Below are 14,338 nucleotides of genomic sequence, written 5' to 3'. Positions count from 1 at the left end.
GACCGATGCCCAGCCAGTCCCCGAGCAGCGGCCCCCCCGGCCAGCTTTCCCCCAGTTTATGTACTGAGCATGATGTCCCATGGTATGGAATATTCCTTTGGCCAGTTTGGGTCAGCTGTCCTGGCTGTGCCCCCTCCCAGCTTCTTGTGCACCTCCAGCCTTCTCAGTCAGTAGAGCATGGGAAGCTGAAAAGTCCTTGACTAGTGTAAGCACTGCTTAGCAACAACTAAAACATCGGTGTGTTATCAACATTATTCTCATACTAAATCCAAAACACAGCAGTATACCAGCTACTAGGAAGAAAATTAACTCTATCCCAGCCGAAACCAGGACAAGCTCGGATGATAGTCACTTTTATAGGCAGCCGCAGATAAATCTAACACTACAGTGGGGTGGTTTGGAACATCTACAAAAGAACTAATATCGTGAAAGAGGGATGATGCATCCTAGAGGACACACCGGTCAAAGAGCCAGAGCTATTTTAAACAACAAGGAAAGGTGAAGATTTATGTCTGCTGAAAAGCAGGCTTACTGTCAACCTGTGGGGTGCACATCTCATGGCCTATGGGGATTTAAACCCTAATTACTTTTTAAAAGGATATCAGACCAATTTCAGTGAAGGCAGTGGTCATTGTTCTGCCTTCATAGTGAAATGCCTGCCCAGGAAAGAAGTTATCATATGTGTTATTCTTTGCTGCACACACATAGCACCTTCACAGAGGTAAATATGGCATGTTTGACGGAAGCATAAAAGGTCTTCTGAAGTTTGGCATAACCTCCAAAAATAATAGCACTTAATTTAGGTGGTAATACTTGCTCCCCCTATGTTTACAACCATTTATTGATTTGAAGAATGCAGACATTCAGTTTGGCCAGAAAAAGTTCTTGAGTTTTGCTATGGGTACACAGTTGTGGCGTTTCGGAATTTACTCCATCACCAAGAATGTCTGTAAAATATCTAGCTGAAATAGTAGCTCAGGTACGAAGACTGAACACTAGTTATCACTGGAGGAGCAACTACTTAATCAGAAGCAGAATCTAGGAGAAAATGGTAATAAATTTAAAATAAACTTCTTTCAGTCTTGAATGGCTGCACTAAAAACCATCTCCGATGTCAGTGCAAGTGATGGTAGTTATAAGAATTACAGCTGATGCTAGATCAGCAAAGATGGCCTTCCTTCAGGTTGTGTCAATAGCTGCTTTAGCTTAAAATCAAAGTTGGTAGAAATGGAAGAGCATTTTAAGGTATTTGGTCATGTGTAGGTTTTTATGTATGTGATCACTCACATGCAGCACCAAGAATTGTGCAGTAGCGTAAAACAGTGCGTGAACATGCAAGTCCTTGATGACATGTCTCATTTCATAGCATTAAAATGTTCCATGAATTTGAGAGCCGCTCTTGATTCCTTTCCTAAATAAAGATGCCACAAACTTGTTAGGGACTACAGATTGACAAAAACGATCAATTAGTTGCTAGGCAGCAACCACAGCCGTCCAGTTTTGGGCATGGATTATAATTTGCACTTTCCAAGAGTTGGCAACAAGCTGTGAGACTTCTGAGCAGATACTGCATAATCATAAGCAATTATAAGCAGTTATTGCAAAGGTTGTTGACAGGGCTAGTACTCAGTTAACAGAAAACTCTCATGATACGATATTCATCAAGTCTTGGATTTCTAATACTGACTCTGCCTTATGCCTTTTCTGAAGTGAAATCAGAGCCTCCTGTATGTTTTTGTGTTGATTTCCCTAATCCTATGGGATTCTATCAAAAGTCACTCTTGTTTACTGAGAAAATTTTGGGTTACAGATTGCTACAGAGGCCCGTTCAGTTGCCTCTGCAGCTATCTAGCTGAGATTTTGCCATGTCACTATCAGATGATCATCACTAGCCAGGCCCAAAATTATTGCATCTAGCATGGAAGATGTTAGCTGGGCAAGTGCCATGGGCAAGGATGGTTTCAGAAAAGTCGAGGAGATTCTCGGATAGAGTGGGAAACGCCTTATAGGCAGCCTTCCTCATCAAAAGGAGAAAGACTTTAGAAAAGAGCAGCCTAGTATTACCAGGACTTAAAGCATGGACTCATTGACTCACTGTAAATCTACAACGTAGTTTATCTCTTGGCAACTTGTTTGACATTACAAACATAAGATGTGCGTTTTCTATGCCTTGCTGTTTGTCTGACACTAATAAGATTTGGCCCCACCACAGAAAACTGTATTTACAATCTTTGCTTATTTGAGGAATTTGCCGAATTCTGATGCCAGATTCTTCAGGTTGTTATGTTTGGAATAACTTAACTGAACACCAAAGGCAGGAGTAAGACCAAAGAGAGCCTGAATTGATGCAAGCGGTAACACTGTCCTTAACATTTGACTTAGCTCATGTTTTTTCATGTTCCCTCCAAAAGGGTGTGAATGTTGCTTGCCATTCTTCTTCCATGAACTTGTTCTTCTGTGCACGCATTCTTGAAAAGAGAAGGATTGCATATATTTTATTTTCCTTTTGTCAGTGTTGACAGTAAGAATTTGCTCTCTGAGTCAGGTTACTCAATGTTTCAAATTGTGGCAGACTTGGAGGCATTGCATCTTCTCTTACACTTGCTGTGGAAAAAGAAGGTCATGCAGGGGCCAGATGTCCTGATTCATGTTGCTGTTTTCTCAGAATTGAAGACAGCACCCATGATTTTGCTTTTGCCTTTACAGTGAGATCCACACCAACTATATATTAAGAAAGCATGCTTAATTTTTTCCAGCCTTACCAGCTAGTCCAGTAAAAAAGTCCACCTTTGTCAGAAAATCTTGCCTTGCTTGCATTTTAAGAAACTTGGTTTCTTAGATAAGAAACTACTCTTAAGTCGCTTATTTTCCAAATGCAAGTAGTAGTGCATGATTTATTTATTTGTTTTAAATTTAGGGGTTGTATATTCCACTCATATCTACCTCTGTGGGAAACAGATTTAGCCATGGAAGTAGATACTGTATTATTTTTGCAGTTGGAATATGCCTTGAACGTAACTTGCCTGCCTTTGAAGAACTGATAAGCAAAACTAGTCTGCATCCTGAAGGGTTTCAAACTCTGTTAAGGATCCAGTTGTTAGCTGCTCAGCTGGATGATTCCAGCTTTTAGAGTTAACCCTTTCACTCTTGCCCTGTAGTTTATATCTATTATATTTTCGCTATCTTGAGAAATTTTGTATATTTGCAAAATAGCATACATTTAACTATTTTGAAGCTCTTATATCATTCTTTGCTGCAGTATGACCTGATGGGAAACTCAGCTACTGAACTGAAGGGGTTGGTTACTAGAATTGTAAAGCCTAGAGAGTTCATAAGCAGTCTCGTATGACGTTGCAGCTCATCCCCAGAGAAGCAGTATGCTTTGTTTATCTTTGCTCTGTTTGTTAGGTGCTGCTTCTCTTTGGAAGTATTAATTTCAGACTACCACCATCTTTTTTTAACTTGTTGTTTCCTGGCTGTCTTCATCCTTCAGGGAAAGACTCTCGTCTCCTTGTCTTCAGACTCAGTGCTGTCCAAAAAGATATAGAAACAAAGCAAATGATAAGAAGCAAATACGACTGCAGAGAAAATAAACTGGAGAGAACAAAAGGTGATTTTATTATCCTGTGTTAAAAACATCCACTGTGGTATGATGCCTGTAGTTACCAGGGACTTGTTAGCTCCCTCGAGGCAGTTGTAGGTGTTCACCTTTATTTTTTTCTCTGGACAGTCAATTCAACCTTTGTTACGCTTATATGTGAAAATAAGTCTGGTATAGTCCAGCATGACATTTTAGAACTTTGTTACTTGGCAATCACTGCTGATGAAAAGCTCTAGAGAAAAATAAATATGTTGCTTTCAGGATTGAGGGGTATAAGAAGAATTATGCAGGGATGTGAGACTGAAATAAAGGACATTTTAAGGTGACGGAACACTGGCAAATCTCCATTAAATAGTAGTGCTTAGATTAGTTTGGGCGTTGCCAATTATTTTAGTAGACATAAACATTTTCTGGTCTTCAGAAGCAAGCTGCTTTGGAAAGCAGCAGAATAGTGAAAATCCATGTGTTTAGTCTTCACTTGCAAAAGGAGTAAGGGGAAAATAGATTTCGAAAGAGTCATAGCCTTTTGTCTTTTTCTAGAAGTTAATGTTATCCTATTGGGAGGTTTGTAATTCTGTGTTGCCAAGTCATGCATCAGAGCCCCGTTGTACTAATCAGAACAAAAAAAGCAGACCCTACCCCAAACGCTTACAATATAGAGCATTATTTCCTCAGGCTGCCATTTGTATGCCATTAATACTCACCATGGCAGTGAACTGAGGATTGTTGTGGCTATTCGGAACAAACTACTTCTCGTCACAAAGAAATATAATCCACGCAACAGTTTAACCAGCAGCTCTCTGCTATCGTCATCTGAATCTCCAGTAGAGGAGTTCCAGTATATCCGGGTATGTGTAATCTAATCGCTAATTACCTTAACAGACTGGGCAGCACTCAGCTAGTGGGGGGGGAAGGCAAAGAGCATGCATTTTTATCTTCCTGAACCTCCAGACAAATAAAAGTGAGAAGCCATATGATGGTGTTCCATCATATATATGCCAAAGAAATCTTTCAGATTTTTTTAATTAAGTTTCTGCTTGTTCTTTATCATGTTTCTGTGCTTAGAGCATATCCCTTTAAATTCATGGAGTACCTGCAGCACCCACAGTAGGAGCTTGAAAAAGAGAATAATTCTTTTATTTACATTATAGGAAATATGCCTCTCTGACCCTCCAGTGATTATGACGCTGGTGGATGGACCTACTGGAGACAGTGACAATATGATCTGTGTAGCGTATCGGCATCAGTTTGATTTAGTTAATGAGAGTACTGGGGAGTCCTATAGATTGCATCATGTTGAAACAAACAAGGTAAGTTTTCATCATTGAAACTATTTTCTTGCAGAACCACAATGAATGTAATTTCTTGCAGACTCAGTGCATCCTGTGCTGACCTCCTGGGAGTGTAATTTATGGAGATCCTCATGTCTCTTCATTTCTATAACCTCTGCTTTAGGACACTCTGAGATATTTGTTCCCTTTGGGATATGTGATAATAATCACTCCCAAGAGAGGCAGTTATAAGGTATGACACGTTAGGAAAGAGCCTGTGTTTCAGGATCTGGAATATCGCTGTCAGCATAAATTCATTTTTCTCCTTTCTTAGTCAATAGTTTGTTTTTTGCTTTTTCTTTGTGGTCTCAGTGTTTTATTGTTTAAGAAATTGCAGCAAAATAACTTCCGTTGTTGGCCACCAGTATCTCATTCAGATTTGCCTACTTGCATGTACTAAGGCTAAAATATTTGCACATAGCTTATAGTTCTATTTAAGAAACTGTTGCCCAGTCAACTAGTAAATTAACTGAATCTTTCTAACTAGGACATAGGGTTGGAATTTAAGCAAATGTCCTGATTTTCAGAAAAGAGTATTTCCAGTATTTCCTGCTGCTGGGAAGATAATGATCTTCAGCATCTCTGAAAATCAGATAATTGTTTCTAAATATGGATGTGGACATAGAGCTTTAGATAAAAAAATGGAAGATTTTGCACAGTTAATCTTTTGTTCTTGTTGTTGTTAACTGACTCCCTTCCTCATAGTGAGATAAGGGACTGCTCTTTTCATTTGATGGTTCTTGTTGATAGGTTATTTTCTTTTTAAATCATCTGTATTTTTATTCAGATCTGATGAATCTGAGGTTTGGTACTCCTAGCCTGGGTGATACAGTGTAAGCTTCTTCACAGCACTGGAAATCTGTCTTAATCTGGATGAGAAGGAACTACAAGTAAAGAATGGGGATGGAGAAGTACACCACCATCCCACCCCACCCCCGTTCCTTTTCTCCCCAGGAATCCTTATTTCCTTTGAGAACACAAATAAAGCAGACAATATGAGCTGAGCCAGTGACTTTTGTGATGTTGAAATGGGACACCAAATTATTTCCACGGGTAACAGAGCAGAAATGGCTTTCAGTCACTACAAAGGATGGGTCCAAATGTGTTTGGTATAGATATATAAACTTCCAGGTCTGTTTAACAGTTCTTGACCTATACAGTAATCTTAAATCAAGAGGTGAACATCTAGCTTATTGTACAAAGGAAAGTCAAAGAACTGCTTTTCATGGAATGTGTCTCCAACCCCTCTCCCTGCCCAAGTAGTAAACGTTGTGGTCTGGGAAGCATTTGTCTAATGTTATCTTATATATTTCACTAATAAGGTTTCATTTCCTGAACAGATAACCTACTTTTTATGGTTAGTTTGGGTTTTTTAATCTAACTGTAAAAGACAAATACAGAGTTGAAATATGAGAATTTATGTAGCCTATGCTATGTAAAAAATACTGTGGTTTATCCAGCACTGGTTCTCAGTTTCTAAATTCAGTAATCCTTAAGTACATCCCAGTCGACCTCTGTAAGTGTTAGTGGTTTTGAACCAGTAATTGGTGCATCTGATCTTTTTGCTAGTTATGATGTGCAATGGAGCTTTTTGGATTTCACTTTTTGAAAAGAATTGTTATTTTTAGCATATCATGTTGATTCACAGCTGTCCTGAAATCACCCCATTTCCCAAAATTTGTATTGCCAAATGAGTTATGTAAGTTTTTATTGCTTTATACTGTGGGCGTGGTATTGAATATTCAGTACTGTACAGAACAAAGAAATTGATTTCCATCCTGAGAGCATCCTGAAAATGATTCACAAAAGAGGCTGCCTTTGAAAAATTAATACTTTTTTTTTTTCTTTTTTGCTTTTATCTGTAGTTGTGCACTCCCCCAACTGATTGTATGGCTTGTTAGTCAAAACCTGGTTGTAATAACCTCAGTATCCTCTGCCTGTTCATTACCATTTCCCATTATCATTGCAGGTTAATTTTGTTGCAGCTATTGATGTATATGAAGATGGTGAAGCTGGTCTACTGTTGTGTTATAACTGTAAGTGTTTAGGGAAGACCGAAAACGGTAATACCTCAATCTGCATATGTAATTCTTTTTTCATTGGAGTCTAGATCTGTATTTTAAAATAAATTTCAGTGTTTCATGGAAAGTTTGTCAATATACGTTCTTTTGAATTTAAATGCGTATTAGAGAGACTAGAAATTGAAGTAGTATTTTATTGCAGGGCATGTTGAATTTAGTCGTACTAGCTGTTAGGTTTTAATTTCAGGTATATGGATGTGTATCTATATATTTATAGATGTTACCACCTTACTCACAAAAGTCCTATTTCTTCAGATCTAGCTCATTCTTTAGGTAGTTACACACTTACTAGGAGTTTTCAAGACATGTACAATTTAGCATTCCACCCCTTTTTCCTCTGTGTGCTGTCCCATTCTGTCTTTGTGCTTTTTCTTCCGCCTACTTCTTGGCACTGTTTCATTATTTCATTGTAATTCTCTCAATCTCCTTTTATGAAATGGCCTTGGATATAACACACATATGTTCTTCTCTGCGGTACACAGGTACTTTTTCTTCCGATCCTCATGAAAACAGAAGCTCTTAGCATGAAGCAGCCTTTATGAGGCTGTGCTGAAGGACAAGGCAAGGCTTTCTCTGTTGCAGAAGGCGTGTCCTATTTGCCTCTCCAAAGTGATCATTGATGGAGACAGGATAAATACACCTGTGTTCCAGCACTGTCTATCAGATTGGTACCACGGAGCAAGTTTTAAGTGTCTCTAAACTATATCTTTCTACGCTCTGTGAGGCCTTACTGGTTCTGGTAGCTTGCCAGATCCTACCTGGTTCTGGTTCACTTAACACTGCTTCAGAACTAAAAAGCTGTCTGACAGAGCATAGTGAATTCCCACCTATATTTCTGCAAGGAATCAGTTCCCCTCTAGTAGACCCATCGCTGAGCCAAAGCTAACAAACTTAGCTAATCTTGAAAGTTACAATAAAGGTGCTGCACAGGCTTGCAGCAACTTGAATTCCTATTTCTAGGACAGCGTCACAGGGAAACCTGCATTTGTTCTTTAGAGAGTTTTATAATTCTGAAAGTATCGTCATAGAACAAACGTGAAAACACAGGATTTGGCAGTGTCCTAAGTTTGTATTTAGAAGACGACTTGCAATACATTTCTGGATATAAACTTTGATTCAGTCTAAGGACATGAATTACAGGAAAAAAATAGAATTTTGCCTAAAAAAATAGGAAAAGAGCTGGAAGCAGCACGTATTTGAGAGGGTCATAGATGTTTACCTGGAGCCCCCAGTGCACTCATATGAGCTTGTGAAGAAAAAATTGCAATTGCATCTCGTCTTTAAGCTTTCTTATTGTTTGCTGATACGACTTCTCAAATCCTGAACTTCAGTAGATGTTTGATCAGCACTAGTGCATGTGTTTAAAGAAAAATCTGTTGGTAGTAGAAGGTTAAGTTCCCCGTTACCTAGGTCTATCAAATTAAAAATTCAGAACTGCATTGCCAGTAAGAAGCTGTATAAGCCAGCATTCGTGTCTGACTCGTAGAAAAGACTGTTAATTTCAGAATCAGTGGACGTACAGCAGCTAAGAAGTAGGTTCACAAGTTACATGATTAATGAAATCTTGTTGTCTGTAGTATCCCCTGTGTGTAACAGTCTTCAAAGAACACAAACTGTGCTAGCATATGGCTGCTTGAAGGGCAGAGAGGTACAGTTCTGCTGACACTGCTTTCTGAATTTTTCTTGCCTATTCCTCTATCCATAGACAAGGTAAGGAACTGACAACTGTTGAAACAGAGTAATACTTACTTTGTGAAATATGACAACTTACTAAAATGTAGGTCTTCTATTTTGATCTTTCAAATGCTGTGTTCACAGAAGCAGCACATTTCCCTTATCTGTTTAGATGTAGAGGGACTTCTACATAAATGTTTGATTATGTATATAATGCCCACACTTCTGCAAAATCTGCCTATAAAGTTGGTGTTTGTCACTTGCAGTGTAAGGTGATGGATGCTTCTTTTTTGTTATAGATGTTTGCCAATACAGAAAGGTATATCCTTTCAATGGAAGTTCTCCGCTGATCCAGCCATCAGCTTATGACTTCCACTTCAGCTGGAATCAAGTTCCTTATGCTGTTGGTAAGAAAATATCTCTCTTTACTAAATGACTGTTTTTTTCATTACCGTTTAGGCTTGCACTTGGCTGTTAGTGGAATTGCAGTATGTGTGCTAGGAATAAGCATGTTACATTCATGATGCCACTTCAGCTAGGTTTCTGCATATGATAATTTTAAAAAGTGGAGCCTTGGTGGCAAGTTCTTCCTTTGCTGAACTTTTTTTCCTTTCTCTTTTTTTCTGTTTTTCATTTTGCATTCAGTCTACGTTCTGCCAGGCATGGAGAGTGAAGTTTTCTTCAGACTTGCTGTAGCTCAATGTCCATCAGTATGTTAGACAACCCTTTTCATAGGAAAGGGAGATGCCAGAAGAGGTCAGATACTCAAGAACAGTTTTCATGGAGCATCCAAGAAACATTTACATTAACCATTTTTCCTTGCCAAATATTTTTTGTTTCATTGCAGTCTGTGCTTTCCCTTATATCCTTGCCTTCACTACTGATTCCATTGAGATCCGATTAGTGGTGAATGGGAACTTAGTCCACACAGCAGTTGTGCCTGAGCTTCAACTTGTAGCATCAAGGGTAAGACACGGGAAAATCATGTTTGACTATTTCTGTGATATGTTGGGATCTAATTCACATAAAAAGTTGCTGCAGCCAAAAACCAAACAAAAACTGAAACATGTGCTACTTGATCTGTGGTAACTGTTCATCTGTGTGCTCTTAGTTTATATCAGGTACAAAGAGAATCAGAATTGATCTCACTGTAATGCAGATCTGAGATATTTGACTTTATGGGGCAAATGCTATCCTCAACATCACAGAAGTTCCCTCCACTTATAGTGGGATAACCTTTCCATGACCAACTCTAGTTGCCTTAGCGGCAATACAGCAATAGTGGCAATAGAATGTAGTGGACAAACATTTGAGCTCTTACTCAGAAGACGGTTAAGAAAGCCTCGTTGTATTAATGATGAGTTATTTGTCATTTCAGTCAGATATTTATTTTAAAGCTACTACTGCAGTAAGTGGATCATCTGACAGCAGCTCTAAGGAAATGAGTTCAAGTTCCCCTCAAACACCGACAGCTTATGAAATGCCAGAACGTCCTCTTTCTTCTCTAGAAGGTAACATGGTTTCCAGGCAGCTTGAATAACGATCTCTGATCATTCCAACAGCTATCACATCTCAGTGCAGCTGATCTTTAGTAAGATGAAATTGATCAGGTAAAAGATTTTGAGTTCCTAGCTGGGAGTCTGGAAGATAGAGATTTTCTGTTCATCCACAGATACGAAGCACCTGGCTGAGTTTTTGTCCCATAGTATCTCTTCTGAATGCATGGTAGCACTGTTTTGAAGAAATCATTTCTGTAGGAGGGGAGGAATTAAGCTTCAGTAGCTTGATGAATGTTTGGCAATATGGCCAAGACTAATAATGCAAAAGGAGTTATAAAATGTTGGGAAAACTTGAGATTTCACATATGCCATTCCTTTCATTTAGGAAAAGCTAAACTACCACTGGGTGGTTAAAGCTGTTTTGCGAAACAAAAGTAAGAAGTTCTGGCCTCGAAAGAGTTGCACAGTCAATTTAGTGTAACATGATCTGTGAAAAAATCAGTCTATAGGGGAACAATAATGGAGAAACAAGGGAATGCCAACTAGGTAATGCAAGATGTATATCCTTACTTAAATCTGCTGCTGCACTGTTGGCAGAAGGGGAAAGGAGAAAGGAATCACAATTTCAGTTTTTAAAAGGCAGTGTTATTTGATGGTAAGTTGGCTTCTTTTTTTCCTAGGAATTAGGAAAATGTGTGGTATTTTATGTCACCTAAGAAGAGGAGCCATGATTTAAACCACTTGGGATCCAGGCTCCAATATACTTGCAAAATATTAAAATACATGGGGAATATTGCACAGAGTGCAGAGTCATGGTGTAATAGTCAGAATACCGGCCTCAGGACATTTAAATTTATTTCTTGGTTCCACTGCTGATTCATCACATTGCCAATAGTCAATCTTCTTTTTCTCTCTAAGTCAAATTGCACGTCTGCACAACGTGGTTGTATTTATTCCTCCTCCTAGCCTATTTATATTGAAAGATCTTGGGGGCAAGAAAGATCTTTGTTATTTGGGTTAAAAAGCACCCAGCACAACGAGTATAACTTTTCTGTGTAACTTTTCGTTTGGAAGTATTAAGAACTGATTCTATTGTGAAAGTGTAACATTCTTTTTTCCTTCTGTGTTTCAGGTGAAGTTCTGTGCAAAAACCTGTACAAAATTCCTCTCAGTAATCTGGTTGGGCGAAGCATTGAACGACCTCTGAAGTCACCTTTGGCTCCCAAGGTCATCACTACTACAACATCCAGTGGCATTGCCTCTCTTCCAGTTACTCACTCGCTATCCTTATCTCGTATGGAAATTAAAGAAATTGCAAGCAGAACACGTAAAGAATTGTTGGGTAAACTCTCCTCATTCTTCAGTGTACATATCAATTGCCAAGTGTATAATTTCTAATCTTTGGGCCATCACACTCAGATTTGTAACATGCAACCAGTATTCATAAATAAGTAGCATAAACAAACAAATGAAACTGTGAGAAAACATTATTTGCAAATAGTCGAGCCAGTGTCTGATCACATGTAAGGTGACCATATTCTAAGCTAGGTAGAACCTATATAGTTAATAATGGAAACCAGCAACAGATACCTTAACGTTTTCATGAATGCTTTATTTTTTGTTGAAAGTATTAAGTCTTTTATTCCTTTATTGAGGCCTCTTGGATGAGCCTATACCCAAGACAGAAAGTGCACAGAAGCAAAAAAAGGTTCCTCGAAGACAGTCAGACCCCAAGCAGGGAGCAGTAAGATCAACTAGTAGTGACAGGTAAATATACTCGCTTTAGAAAAGAACCTAAGTTAGACTGTAAATGTTTTCAGAATTGATTGTTTTTCAACCTGTTCATGCTTACCTCAGTTGGCATGGGGCTGACTGAGACCTTTGTATACCAATGTGAATTTCATGCTAATGTGTTTGTTAGAGTATCTGAATACTGTAAGTACTGAAACAATTATACTTTTTGCTAAAGACATGTTAATGAGCAAAACAAGACTAAATGGGATTTTGTGGGGACCTGCTGCAGTTGAGCCTGTCATTAGGATTTGGACGACTAGATCTGCACTGTGCAGGCTCACTTGCTGTTTTCTTCATATGCTCTTGTGTTGGTATTTCCAGAATAAATTTTGCGAAGAAACACCATAGCGTTTGTCTGTTTGGCTCGGCTTACCTGACCCCACTGCCATTCTCTTGTTTTCACTGTTTTCATAACCTGTGTTTGTGTAAAGTAGTGTCAGAATTCAGCCAAGATACAGTAGACTGAGATTAACAAAGCAAACAAAAAATCTGCTGCAATGTAAAACCATATTTGATTTATTTCACTATTTGGAAATTATTTGGGCGGGGGGCTTCATTAATATTGCCTTTTGATGATTTTTCAGTAGAGTAAAGCAGAAATTCAGTTTTAATGGTCTGTCTCTGTCTTTAGTATTAACTTGATTGAATCTAGAAATAGCCATTGATCCTTCTTGCCCTGATCTGTGTATTTTTTTCGTAACTTTTGTCTTCCTCTTTGCAGGATAATCTCAAGCTCTTTTGAAAGCTATTCTGAAGGATGTCATCTTTCCACTAGTTCAGATCCCGATACTTTAGCAAACAGGGAGGAGAGCTCACCATCTAGCTATCCATTTCAGCTGATTTCTTTATATGATGAAGACATCATTGACTTGAAGTGAAGACAGTCTTAAAACCTTTCTTCCTTACTTCACATTTTCTTACAACTCTGTGAGCTCTATGGGAATGTCACAAACACTGCTTCTAGTGGTAAAATGTGGCTGGAAGTATTGGTGATTAATCTTTATAGAACCCATGTTGTTCTGGCTAGTTCAGCCTGATTTGGTGATGCTTATATCTTTGACATAGGTATGTTTTCTTTTCTCAGTTAATGAGCCATTACTTTTTGTGGCATTCTAACAGTAGGTAATCAATGAGAGATTTAGGCTGAAACTGAAGTAAATAAAACGTATTACTTGTTCTGAGCTTCTAATAATTTGAAGTACCTGAATGACACTCAGCTAAGGTAATCGCTGTTACTACTATCATGAGTTGTTTTACAACAGTGTATGTCATGTGGGAAAAGGAATTTTATATCATAAATCACTTCTTTTGGTTTTTCAGTCTTTAAAAAAACAAACAAAACAAAACAACAGAAAAAAAGGCTTGCAGGCAAGGTCTTTCCAAACAGTGCAGTCTGTCCTTGAAATGATGCAGCTGTGGTATGCTCAGTGAAGAATCAAGGATGTTCTATAAAGATCAGGTAAGATATGAAGACGCTGCTTTCTTTGCTCTGGCCTGTCCATGCACATTTGTTAGAGAAACTGGAAAACTGTTTTGGCATTAAGAGTCCTTGAGCAGAGAGACTTTTTATAGAAAACACAAACTTTCAAAATATTCCTTAAGAATTGGAAGTTTAAAAAAAAAAAAAAACAAACCCAAACAAAAAAAACAACTGTATTTCTCCATCTACTGGAAAACTGTTGCTGTAGTGCGCCTACAGATTTTTCCATTACAGGCAGAAGAGCCAACCCCTGATTTTCTTTCTGACTACACAAAGATTCCTATGCAGGCATCAGCATTGGCTGTTGTCTGCTCTTGCGCCAACAGCATAAGTCATTATTCCAGATAATCATATTTTTCTAACCGGATCCAGACTGAAACTTCACTGCTAAGAAGCTAGTTTTCTATGATGAAATAATCACCTTAGATCTCTTGTTATGTTAAAGGTCAGGGTTTCATGTTTAAAGCTTTATTATTTTTTAACCCTTTCCTCTATGCCAAAAATCAATTTTAAACAGTATTTTGAAAGGGTTTTGTTTTGTTTGGGGTTTTTGTTTTGTTTTTTTTTTTCCTTTTCATGAAAGCATGCTGCCTCCAGGCTTTTTATATATGAAGATTTTAGCTTTATTAGCAAGTATTTCTTGTTCTATATGTAGAAATACTTCTGTATCCTTGATTTTATTTTGTAATACCAGTCATGTGTCATGATTTCACTTTCTGTCCGAGCATGACCATCTGGAGATGTGTGCCTTTTGCTTTGGTCTGTCTGAATGTAAAACTGTTTTTGCGAAGTATTTTTTGCCCAGTTTATTGTATATAATGGCTTAATTGCTCCACCTAAGAAAATATGCAAGGCCTTATCTGAAAGGATCATTTCTT

At 38.2% G+C, this 14,338-nt stretch overlaps 1 protein-coding gene across 2 annotated transcripts in view; it reads left to right on the top strand.

Annotated features, from left to right (window-relative positions):
- The window catches only part of GARNL3 (GTPase activating Rap/RanGAP domain like 3), a 44,957-nt gene extending 31,179 nt beyond the window's left edge, over nt 1-13,778 (top strand). For both annotated transcript variants that reach the window (XM_009280104.2, XM_019472288.1), the window contains 10 exons: nt 3,494-3,610; nt 4,277-4,449; nt 4,753-4,911; nt 6,902-6,968; nt 8,987-9,094; nt 9,535-9,653; nt 10,066-10,198; nt 11,319-11,528; nt 11,842-11,953; nt 12,702-13,778. In XM_009280104.2, the coding sequence (XP_009278379.1) occupies nt 3,494-3,610; nt 4,277-4,449; nt 4,753-4,911; nt 6,902-6,968; nt 8,987-9,094; nt 9,535-9,653; nt 10,066-10,198; nt 11,319-11,528; nt 11,842-11,953; nt 12,702-12,858 (1,355 nt within the window). In that variant the 3' untranslated portion in view covers nt 12,859-13,778. The remainder of the gene's footprint in view (nt 1-3,493; nt 3,611-4,276; nt 4,450-4,752; nt 4,912-6,901; nt 6,969-8,986; nt 9,095-9,534; nt 9,654-10,065; nt 10,199-11,318; nt 11,529-11,841; nt 11,954-12,701) is intronic.
- The last annotated feature ends 560 nt before the right edge of the window (nt 13,779-14,338 follow it).

Source organism: Aptenodytes forsteri, unplaced genomic scaffold (assembly GCF_000699145.1).
Source record: "Aptenodytes forsteri isolate BGI_AS27 unplaced genomic scaffold, ASM69914v1 Scaffold163, whole genome shotgun sequence".
NCBI classification, from domain to species: Eukaryota; Metazoa; Chordata; class Aves; order Sphenisciformes; family Spheniscidae; genus Aptenodytes; species Aptenodytes forsteri.
Note: the sequence above shows the minus strand (reverse complement) of the source record. Positions and strands in the feature narration are given on the sequence as shown.